The sequence below is a fragment of the Cryptomeria japonica genome, chromosome 7 (assembly GCF_030272615.1).
Source record: "Cryptomeria japonica chromosome 7, Sugi_1.0, whole genome shotgun sequence".
NCBI lineage: Eukaryota > Viridiplantae > Streptophyta > Pinopsida > Cupressales > Cupressaceae > Cryptomeria > Cryptomeria japonica.
Genome location: NC_081411.1, coordinates 15,688,666 through 15,701,061, shown reverse-complemented (window position 1 = coordinate 15,701,061; position 12,396 = coordinate 15,688,666). Strand labels below are relative to the sequence as shown.

Sequence of the window (12,396 nt, the reverse complement as noted above, 5' to 3'; positions counted from 1 at the left end):
TCAATTGTCGCTTCTTCATCGATATGCATCAACCTGATGGTGTCTATGCCTGCAGTGATGATTTGAACATCATAAAGCTTTCCTTCGAAGATCGCACTAACCTTGTGGAGATGGTCTTGGGATGTCGAAACAAGACTTAGTTAGAATTTCATCAAAGATCATTCATTGCTCTTACATTCTTAGTGTTAGGATTAGATCTTTTCCTCGCCCTCATCTTTTTTCCTTTTTTCAAGTCAAAGCTAGTAAGAGCCTGTGTTCCAGCAATATTCAAAGCAAATCAGAAGTTCAGGCATCAAGTGTAAGTCCCCTTGTGATTCCAACAAATCACATCATACCACAGAGAGCTTATCCACACGTAGAGACTCTACATATAAGAACCTTGGAGTCATCCTGATTGATCCTTTTTCGCGATATCTTCAGCAATCAGAGGCTTTACTCAAGAGAGGATAAGGTACCTTTAGGTATTTTATTCTGTGTTTGATAGTGTACAAAATACACGTCAACACATTGGTACATTGATATCAAATGTCATTTCCTTTCAAAAAGTTATGTGCATTCCCTTCTAAGTTGTTGAAAAAGAATACACTTTCATAAACTGAAAATAATCAAACAACTCCTCACAAAGCACATCAATCCTAGGCTATCTAGTTGATTATCTAATCAAACGAAAAACAGTAAAAGTCTCAGTATATCAAATCATCAAAGAAAACCCACTTCCTAATGCATGCAAACCTAAGTCACAAGGTTCGAATTCGAATTCAAATTCGACAGCCATGAAATTCGATAAGGGAAAAATTCGGATAAAATTTGCCTTCTATAATTTTGTTTATTTTTAATTATATGTATACTTCTAATAAATTATCAAAATAGCGACCCTTGTTGGAGAAAATCCAAGGGCGACCCAGCAGTTGCAAACACCCATGACCCAATAGATACAAAGCATATACAAAGAATACCCGTGACCAGCTGAGTTGTGTTTAGAGGTGGATAGCAGTGCTTTATAGAGGAAATTCGATTAAATTCGATTGTTTTATAGAAGTTTGTAATTCGATTAAATTCAAACCTCATCCATGAAAATCGCCGTACCCTGTGACTTAGATGCAAACTATTTGACAAAATTACTCTAAGTTGGAAAGGCAAAAAAATTAGTAGCAAACAGGGTGGGACTTTACAGTGGTAACAGAACTTGTTCTAGCTTGTTCTTCCCCCTAGCTATCTATCAGCTTTGTTTATTTTTATGTTATTGTACTCCAAGCTTAAGCCCTGTTTGGACTCTAGGGGTGTGTTTTTTTCTACCAACTTGTCTTGAATACGAGAAATATTATTTTATAATAAGTAATAAAGACACTCATTGATAAAAAAAATAAAAACATTTTACACAAATTTTAAATTTTCTTGTTGCATGAAACATGCATCTTATATTACTTCTCAATAAATATTGAAAAGTTACATAGAGGTAGCACCTTTGAGAGATCCTCTACCAATAAAAACAAGCAGAGTTAACATCTCTAATTTGGCACCTAAATACAAATAGTTTTTCCTTCTTTCTGCATTTGCTTAAACTTTAAATCCCAAGAAATCTTACAATACCATCTTTCCTAATCAATTTTAGAGATAAAAAGTCTACCTCTTGTTCTAGCTTGAATAGATGGCGATTGAAATGTTGCTGAAGCCTTTCGTTTGCATAATTTATGCAGAGCTGCTCAAAACTATTCCTCTGTATAAACAGTTCCACGTGAAGTGAGAAACATTGGTCAATATGTGTCCATCCTTTATATTATAAAAATGAAAACAAAAAATGAACTTACTTTAAAAGACTCAAAGCCATAAATATCCAGGATACTGATGGATCTGCCTGTACGGCGTTTGCCTGCTTCCAGTGACTTGTTAATATGTTCTACCAGCCAGTCAAACAAACTTGCATAGATTGCCTTTGCCAATGCATCTCGTGTATCTACTGCCTGATCCAAAAGTCATAAGAGATTACAACCATCCAAACTAAATATGTTGCTGCAAAAATAAAATGCATGTACAGTTTTCAGAACTAGGTAAAGATTTCATACCTGAGACAAAGTTAGCTTTTGCTCAATATTCTCATTTCCAGCACGAATCTTGCGGGTAGATAATGCTTTCATGAGCTCTAAAACATTACAACCTAGCAATGTTGCGGCATTTTTAACTCCTGTAATACACATGGATACAAAACACAACTTGTCAGTGGCCACAGACAGAATCATAAACATAGCACCAAAGCAATCAGTAATGTAAGTGTAATTCCAAAAGAATTTACAACTAGAAAAGCAATCGTAAATTTGTTTAAGATCTTAGATTGCTTTTCTAACTAGAATTTACTTAGAACAGGTGAAGCAAGTAATGAACCAACACATGCATGTCAACTTACATGTTAAGATCAACCAAGTTCAACTGTGTTCAAAATTAATTGCCAAAATCTTAAATGTGCTTCAGCTACAAAAGGATTAATTGCAAAGACTAAAGTAGCCTAAACCAACCAACCATTTACCTATATTGAAAGATAAGATTTGGTATTGATTAATCAGACAGTGAGGGCAACATGATCTGCTCTTAGAAAACAATTTCAGCATTTAATACTTGACAAGAGCTTTGCAAATAAAAGATAACTCCAAACAGAAAATATTTAATCACAAAGAAATGAGCAAAACATCTTCTCAACTTAAAGAATATGCCTTGGATTTGGTAAATCTGGAAGCGAATGAGCAAGTAATACCACAACACTAACAAAAAGAAGTACAATAATCAATACGAATAAACAATGTAGGAAACAATGATCATCAACAAGAGGGCCCTCTTTAGCTAGCCCTCAAATTCATCTATGTAGATTCCACAGAAAGTTGATAAAAGAGGCCACCCTTGTTTGACTCTAATAGCAGTCTTAACAAAAAAGGTTTCTAGTTTCTATGGGTGATCCAAAACAAATCAAGATATGTCTCATAAAAGTTAGAACACCATGATGCCAATAACAAAGAGCTCCAAGCTATTATAATCACAAGGTATGCTAAATGTGGTGGATTTAGAGCTGGATGGATACATAAAGCACATAAGGTTGCCAGAAAATTCAGCAACAGGATAGGTAAAACCTTGGTAGCTCTTTGCAGAAACACACTCAAACAGTAGACTATGTTCTACAATAAACCAAACATGATGTGCTAACAAGTTCTACAATGCGTGAGAAACACGGAAACTGGAAAAAGCTTACAAAAGTTGAAACTTAAGAAAATAAGTAATATTTTATTATCTGAGAAGTAACATTTTTCTTTACCTTCAGAATTCTCAACTTCCACATGATTTTCATTATCAATCACAGAAAATTTGACATTTCCCAACCATAATACTGCTGCAAGCATTGCAAACATATTTTTCTGATCATCTATACTGATCTGGACAACATTCAAAGCTTCCTGAACACAAATGATTAGACATCAATGAGTCACATTATAATAAATGCCCAATAAAAGATTTTGCAAAAATAAAATTGAAAGTAGAACCAAAATGTATCTAAAAATTTAATGAAAAAGTATTTAAACTTGTAGTAAGTCAAATTAATTATCTTGAGATGAAGTTTAAATTAATGACCAAATATTGGGTCAAATTTGATTGAAGATCAGTAACCTACAAGAATACTCTTAAACCTCTGTGCATCATCAACTTCATCAATTGTCAGACAGTTACTCTGGTTCAGGTACGAATACTCCTCAGCTGGCTTTAAATTCAATTGCTCTGCATTAAACACAAGAAGACACTCAAACGAATTATGAATGCATTAACAATAGAGAAACAGTTCAGAACACTTTTCATAATCTCCTTACTGAAGTCCACATTATTTGGCACATTGGACAATATCTTGACCTGTTCCTTTTGTATAGAACATACAGCATGAAGATTGGCAAAGCAAAACTGGAACTCAAAATTTGTGAATTCTCGAATTTGTGTGGTAGAAGAGACATGTCCTTTTGCTCCCATTGCATAGAACATTTCTACGTTAAATATTGATGGTGGTAATGGTGTTCTGATTATGCTAATAGTTTTGAAAGGTTGGAAGTAGATTTGGTGTTGTTTGGGAGACTTGGGAGTTTATCAAAGAAATCACCCGTCTTATTCTGGTGCCCAGTTTGCTGCAGAACATTTTTGAGTGTTTACTTCAAGTTTGGGATCCTCTTTGCTAGGCATCGGACACCTTGGTTAGGCTAATAACTGGTCAGAAAATTCTGTTTGTCTATAAGCATGGCAAATCATGGACAGTGTTGAATGTGTATTACTAAATGTCAGTGTAGTTATTTAATGCAAATGTAGTTATTTAATGCAAGCTGATAGCAATCTTCAAAGAAACTATTTCTAGGTCTGCACTTCAATTAAGTCTGATTTCAGTTAACTTAAATGAGATTGATTAAAAATTAATGGTGAAGGCTGTTTTATGTTGCATTGTTTCTATTCTACTTGCAATGCATTTTGATCTATGTATGTTCTTCTTGTGAATGATATCTGAAAGCAAACAATCAACAAAACTTTACCGCATTGATTCCAAAACTTGTCAAACACTTTCAAAAAAAAAATCAGGGCTGCTTATTACAGGGAACTTGAGAATTCAGCTCAGGAGCTACACCTTTACGAAGGTTTGAGGCAGCTTGATGGAGTTCTACCTAGTGCATGGTATATCTTCAAAGTAAAGCTTCTACAGAGTGAAAAAATCATGGTTAAGGGTGTTTTATGTTAGTTTGTCTTGCTTTACTGAGGCAAGTCTTAAGAGGGTATATTAAAATAATAATAAATAATTATTAGACTATAAAAAATAATTATTAGACTATAAAAAATAATTATTAGACGATGAGGCTTTATTTTGCAATAAAGTCACTTAAACGACTTGAGTAATTTTTCTATTTTTTAGTTTGTTATTTTTAGCATTTGAGGTGAGTCATTTCATGTTTATTCGCTTGTTTCAGTAGCAGCATATAGAGATGGGTTAAAAATCAAAGCGTCTCATGTTGAGGAGGAATCACTGGGTCAAGCATGTTTGCATAAGAAGGCAGAGAACACAGAACGTAAAAGTAGTTTCTTAGAAGTTACCAAAACTTGGGCAAACATCAGCAAGAAGTCTACAAGCATGGGGAAGGAAAAAATTTCTTGGGTAGACGAAACACAAGATAGAGAGCTCAAAGAAAGGCAAGGTAGAGCGGCAAATGTAATTATCAAAGGAGTGAGAAAATATGGGAAAAATGAACACACTTTCGACCTTGCAAGAGACTTTTTAAGAGATATGTTACTTTGGCAAGGTCAAATCTTCAAAGCATGGAGGGTTGGCAAATTATGCGATGGGAAAAATAGACCTATAAAAGTTATCTTGCCAAGTGTTTGTGACAAACAAAATTTGTTAAGTAAGAAGCAACTCTTGAGGGGTACCCATTTTTTCTTGGATGAGGATTTAACTATGAGGCAGCTAGAAGAGAGAAGGGCTGAAGCGGCAAAGGTTAGAACGGCTACAGATAAGGGGAAAAGAGCGTGGTTGTTCAAAGGCAAAGCTGTTAGTACCTATTTCGGTCCCCAATATAGGGCAGAGCAGCAAGCGAGCAATAAAGAAGTGGTTGCAAATGTAGTTGAATCTTGCATGCCAAGACAAATAGCAATCAACTTCTACCTAGGCTTCTCTAAGTTTAGTTTGCTGGAATTGTAGAGGCTATCCTTGGAGACATGGGCCTAGGTATGGGCCTATTGCGGAAGGTAAAGACATTATTTGTCTTGTTGAGACTCATAAGCATGAAGGATGTCAAACTCCCATTCAGAAAAAGAAGGATGGAATAATGGTGTTAGTGAAAGAAAAAGAAGGGCATCTCATTCAGCTTGAAAAAGAGGACTCCAATAAGTAGTTTTTATGGTTCAAGATCTCAAAAAATTGCAATCTTATTAGGATTGCAGCATGTTATTTCGCTCCACAAGTCTCCAAAACCCATTAAAAAATGTGGTCTAGACAGCAAAGACACCTTTGCAGCCCCCTTTGCAGCCTTAAAAAAGGACATTGATGTGTTCTCTCAACATGGCAATGTCCTCCTTGTGGGGGATTTCAAATGCTACAATTGCAGCGAACAAGCTAGCATTCTCAGTTGTAAAGGTGATTGTAATCCTATTTGGCTCACAAAAGAGGAAAAACATCAGTGGGAAAGAGAGTCAGAAGACACCAAAGGATGCAACCACTTTGAGAAAGAGTTGATCAGGAGCTGATCAAATCTCTCTTAAGGATGAAGTGAGGTTCAACACTTCCTTTGTCCAACCAAGGCATAATCACTTCCACCTCTCCCAGCATTGCTAGTGGATGCCCAAACCTATTCATTCCCATTTCTATCTCTTGCCTTCACCACATTCTCCTATCCTCCATCTCCCCTTTCATTTCCATCCTACCTTTTCACTTCCCCTTCCTACCTTTATCTTTACCCCCACTACCACTCCCATCTCCTTTAGCGTCCATCTCCTTCCACTTCCTCTACCTCCCTACCTTCACCTATGCCCTCATCTACCTAACCCTTTTCCCATCCCCTCACCCACACCTACACTTAAGCTTACTTCTACCTACACCTACATCCTCTACCCTCCATCTCACACCCTTACCCTTCTACTTCCCTTAGCCTACCTTTCCCTTTACCTACCAGTCTACCCCACCTTCCATTTCCTACATTTTCTAACCTACCATCAAATCTCTCTTAAGGATGAAGTGAGGTTCAACACTTCCTTTGTCCAACCAAGGCATAATCACCACTTCTCCCAGCATTGCTAGTGGATGCCCAAACCTATTCATTCCCATTTCTATCTCTTACCTTCACCACATTCTCCTATCCTCCATCTCCCCTTTCATTTCCATCCTACCTTTCCACTTCCCCTTCCTACCTTTATCTTTACCCCCACTACCACTCCCATCTCCTTTAGCTTCCATCTCCTTCCACTTCCTCTACCTCCCTACCTTCACCTATGCCCTCATCTACCTAACCCTTTTCCCATCCCCTCACCCACACCTACACTTATGCCTACTTCTACCTACACCTACATCCTCTACCCTCCATCTCACACCCTTACCCTTCTACTTCCCTTAGCCTACCTTTCCCTTTACCTACCACTCTACCCCACCTTCCATTTCCTACATTTTCTAACCTACCACCCTACCCCACCTTCCATTTCCTACATTTTCTAACCTACCACCCTACCCCCTTACCCTTTTATTACCCCTTATACCTCCCACTTCACTTTACTCCCCATATCCTAACTCCTTTCGTTACCCTTTATACCTCCCCCAGCCTAAACCTCCCTACCCCACCGTAGCACTAACTTTACCCCTCATTTCCCTACATCCATATCCCCCTTTCCCCCAACATCCTCTTCTTCCCTTCCTCATGTGGCACCTCCCCTACCACTCTTCACTTGCACATCCCACTTCAGCTCACATTTCTCTTCCTTCATGTCACACATGTTTGGGCCCCACAAGCTCTTGTAGTGGAAATTTAAAAAGTTTATCTTAAGATATTAACAATGCTATTTTATATTCTGGACCCCACTCAGCTCTAAGATGGAAGACAAAGTTTGAAGCATCCACCTCACCATTTCTTTAGACCCCTAATAGTGTAATGTCCCCTTCTCAGTAAGGAGTAATCAGTGGTCAGTGGTTCGTACGCTGATTGGAATGAGGAATTAGGGTTTCCTATTTTCTAGGAGGATTCTTCGCAGTTTTTAGGGATGTTCTGGTTGGAGTTTGGCAGAAAGAATTGAGGATTCCTTTTGGGTTTTTTGAGAGCTCCATGGTGGTTTCACATGCATTCTATTTCGGAGTGATTTCTGAACTTACTATTTTTAGTAAGTTGGTGGCAGCTGACTGGATTTTGAGGTTTTCTAGGTTTTTTGAGCTCTCTCATAGGGTTCGGTGAGCATGTCTTTCGGAGATGTTTTCATGACTTACTATTTTTAGTAAGTGTCAGTTCAGGCAGTGCTATTTTTGGCAATCTTGAGTAGAGCTCCAATCTAGTTTAGATTAGTGTTTTCTACACTTCAGTTCACATGGTTGATTTGGCAGCAATCAGTGGTTGATTTATAATTGCTAATTATATATAATTACTTTATTCTAAAGTTTGATATTTAATTATTTCACTAATTATTTTGGAGGAATGACTTAGGAAGGAGAATATTATATTATTTATCCTAAGTCACATTTCTATTTCCCTAAGTTGATGGCGTCAAAAATTGTGTTTTATGCCTTGTGTTAACATTATAACATGGTGATTTCTTTTGGGAAAATACGCCTAGGGGAGATTAGAAGGGGACGCCATACTTGGAGGGGGACATGAAATGAAATGAAGTGGATTTCAAATGTGTTTGGGCGCCATTTGCATTTGAATTTCAGACGGAGAAATCTATAAATACAAGGGATGGGATCCTCATTTGATTATTTTGAAGAAATCATATTGTTATGCTGCCGGAATGGTGAGTGAACTTGAGCTTCAAAGTTGTGGCTCCCTCGTTTTGCCAGTTTCGTACTTGAAATACAGTTTCTAGCTGATTTCAGTGTGTTGTTGAAACCAGACTCTTGCAAGACCTAGTGTGTAGTTTTAGTATATAAAAGTGCGTGATTTAAGTGATGAAAACTCAATTCATTGTATTGTATGTCTACGTTATATTCATCCTCACAGCTTTGTCAAAAGTTGGTATCAAAGCCATTTGCTATCTACTGGCCTTGTAATATAGTTTGCCAAGAATTAAATATATATTTCAGTTTCATAATTCTTTGTGTCGATTATCTGTGAACACCTTCGTTATCCTCGCTTTCTTGTGTATTTGAGTGAAGTAAGACCCAGTTGTTGAAGTCGTGGATAGGCATTGTTTGGGCAGAGAAGGTAGCTCGAATCTTAATTGCAAAGCGAAACAAGATGGCTGAAGCACATCATACTCTTGACGAATTCAGAGAATCTGAAGATGAAAATCTTGTGAGTCCTAGTTTTGTCTTCAATACTATGCATGATTTAACTTTTGATGAAAATGCAATAGATGGCAATAGATCAAGTAACGCAAATGAGTTAGATCTACCTGACAAGAGATTTAAGCTTCCTCAGAAGCTATGGAATGAAATATATACTGATCTAGGTTTTCTTGCATATAAGTCCAAGCCTATTTGTAAATTGATTGAATTGCAAGTAGAAGTTAAGAATGATGAACTTGATTGGCTGTCTACATATTGCTGGGAACTGACCTGTTCAACTAATCTTTGGACTTGGTTTGAGGTTTTTTGAATATATTGATTATGGGCTCGTTGTTCATCCCACTAGGCTTCTGCTACGGCTTTAAATTGATGATAATCAATGTGGAGAGCTTGAAAACCAGTGGTAAGCTGGGTATTCCAGGTGTCGACAAGGCGGTGCTCAATGGCCTGGAGAGAGGCCAGAATAGCATGGAAATTAGCATTAGCATTGGCTTCGGCTTTTTGGCACTGCAATTATTGATGAATAAGCTTCTGTTGAGCATCATATTGGTAGAGCAAGGCTTTACAAATACAAAGATTGGCATAGTTAAGCATTTTACATTGAGTTGTAGAATCAAGTTGACCTTGCTCAATGACATGTTGCGGCCAATAGAGAATAGTATACTTATCATCAGTGGAGCTAGTAAAGAAATCCTTAAAGGGTGGAATGCTTCCTGCGACTATAGCGTGGAAACTAGAGGTTGTAGTATACTCTTGTTCTGGAGTTGTACAATCTGGTTCTTGAAAGGGTGTCTTTTGGCTAGAAAGAATCATTCGCACATGTAAAGGACATTTAGAATATCCACAATTATTGCATTGAAAACGTCTGTCTTCGGTTTCACTGAAATGTGGATGTTCACAAAGGTCAACAACTGTGTTGAGTGGGTTGGAGACAGCTGAGTGTAGTATAGCTCCTGAAGTTGTATTACTGACTGGGATATCTAAGCAAAACTGATTTGGATATACAGGATTTGACTCAAAGGATTTATATACAATATGGGTCTATAATGGAAATTTTGTTTAAACATAGAACAATTCATGCATCCGTTTGGATCCGGAACAAAATCTTCATGTTGACACTTGATTGGTCGTCTCAGAGAGAGTGGAATTCATTCGACTCAAAGGTTTTTGACTTGAGGTAGATGGTATAGACTCATCTTCATCAAACAAAATATGTGCTCGACCAAGTGTTTCTTTAATGCTAGCAATGGTGGTAAAGTTCTTTGGTTTAGCCATTTGGGTAAGTGCTCTTGTGTCTATAATCCAGTTCTTAGGGACCTGGATATCAGACAACTAGATCATCTTTGGTACTTTAACTTGTGCACCTTTAGTTTCTATTTGCCAAAGAAAAGAATATTTGTCTTTAGATTTGTCAGACCTAGGTTCCTTAACAACCAGTATGGTACTGTTGAATAATCATCCATATAAGGCAAAGTACAAGGCATGAGTTCTAGATCTGGGCTTCATATCCAAATATTGGGTTCCAAACTGAAACATGAGGATTTTATCAAGATGACGATCAGACAGACTAACAGCAAAGTTTGGAATAACGTCAAAGGCTGTAGCTCCTGCTGCCATAGGAGCTAAGATACCTCCCATTAACATATCACTATATCCATTACATCGTGCATCCAAGAAAGTCATAATTACAGTGGCTGGAATACCTTTCCAATACAAAGGTTCACATCCTGCTATTATGCTTCCTATATGCAAGTATTTATATCCAAATTTTTGTTTGGCTTGTTTTACTAAACTCTGGATTTCTGTACTTGACAAAAGGTTTATAAAGCTATAAGCTTCATCATTCTTAACTTCTACTTGCAATTCAATCAATTTACAGAAAGACTTAGACTTATATGCAAGAAGACCTAGATCAGTATATATTTCATTCCATTGCTTTTGAAAAAGCTTAAATCTCTTGTCAAGTAGATCTAATTCATTTGCATTACTTGATCTATTGCCCTCTATTGCATTTTCATCAAAAGTTAGAACATGCATAGTATTGAAGACAGAGCCAAGACCCACAAGATTTTCATCTTCAGATTCTTTGAATTTCTCGAGAGTATGTTGTGCTTCAGCCATCTCGTTCCGCTTTGCAATTAAGATTCGAGCTACCTTCCCTGCCCAAACAACACCTATCCATGGCTTCAACAGTTGGGTTTTACTTCACTCAAATGCACAATAAAACGAGGATAACGAAAGTGTTCATAGATAATCGACACAAAGAATTCTGAAACTGAAATATATATTATATTCTTGGAAAAATGTATTCCAAGGCCAGTAGATAGCAAATGGCTCTGATACCAACTTTTGACAAAGCTGTGAGTGTGCTTCCAATTTTCAGTGTGTGTTTCAGTATTCTTTCAGAGTGTGGACTGTTTTTCAGTGTTGCTGGTTTGGTGTGGTTGAAGCGAAGATTTGATCATATCTCCCTGCCGATCATTCTGGGTAATAGCTCGTTGGAAGCGTATTTGGAGGGCAATCATTCTTCTACTTTGGCGTTTTTGTTGGTGTGCTTTCTGATTTTTGGCAACAAATCGTACTTCCCAACTGGGTCATACCATTTCTTGGCTGCCTTGGGTTGCGTGTTGGTTGTTGGTGATGTTTGTGGTGCAGGTTTGAGGTTATGGTTGCATCGCCTTTGTCTTAGCTTTCATTTGCTTCAATTTTTGTGTCATTCCGAGTTGTTTTGGGTGAGTTATGAGCATAATAGTGAATTTGTTAGTGGCTGTTTTATGTGTATTATGTGGACAGCGGATTGTATTTTCAGTTTAGTGATCAGTGGTGTGTTGATTCTTTACAGGTGGGTTTTAGTTTGCTAATTGTATTAAGTTTGGAGATATTCATCAGTATTGGACAGTATAATCTCTCTTTTATATGCATTGCATCTCTTTATTGTAAGGCAGGATAGTAGTACTAACAGCCATTTCTCCGCTGAAAAGTAGAAGAGGCTGGCTTGAAACCTACATTTAATCTTTGTAATTCTGTCCTCCCACTAAATAAGTGGTCGAGTGATATTTTGTTTGTAATGGTCCTCCCGTTGCATAAGCGGTTGAGTTGAGCTTTGTTGTAAATGTTCAATCCTCCCGCTGAAATATTGCAAGAGAGTGATTTGTACTTGAGTGTGTTTTGTTTACTTGGCTGGTTTACCGCCAAGTTTCCTTGGTTTTTCCACTGGAAAGTGGAAGGGGCTGGCTTACCGCCCATTATTGTAATAAGCATTTATAGAAGTTTGCATCTAACGATCTCCTGCCACCGTATGCTCTCACCCTCCCAGCTTGGGCTCTTGGTGATCAAAAGGTGTAGGGTTCCTTTCAGCTGGTTTAGTTTTCTTATTATAATCCCTAACGGGTGTTGGTGTGATTGTAATCTCC

The 12,396-nt window shown here is 37.5% G+C and overlaps 1 protein-coding gene across 5 annotated transcripts in view; it reads right to left on the bottom strand.

Moving 5' to 3' along the window:
• Positions 1–12,396, bottom strand: part of LOC131037135 (myosin-3) — a 134,550-nt gene that overhangs the window by 58,455 nt on the left and 63,699 nt on the right. For all 5 annotated transcript variants that reach the window (XM_057969177.2, XM_057969179.2, XM_057969180.2 and 2 more), the window contains 5 exons: positions 3,653–3,756; positions 3,299–3,437; positions 2,064–2,182; positions 1,809–1,961; positions 1,628–1,717 (listed from right to left, as the gene is read on the bottom strand). In XM_057969177.2, coding sequence (XP_057825160.1) covers positions 1,628–1,717; positions 1,809–1,961; positions 2,064–2,182; positions 3,299–3,437; positions 3,653–3,756 — 605 coding nt within the window. The remainder of the gene's footprint in view (positions 1–1,627; positions 1,718–1,808; positions 1,962–2,063; positions 2,183–3,298; positions 3,438–3,652; positions 3,757–12,396) is intronic.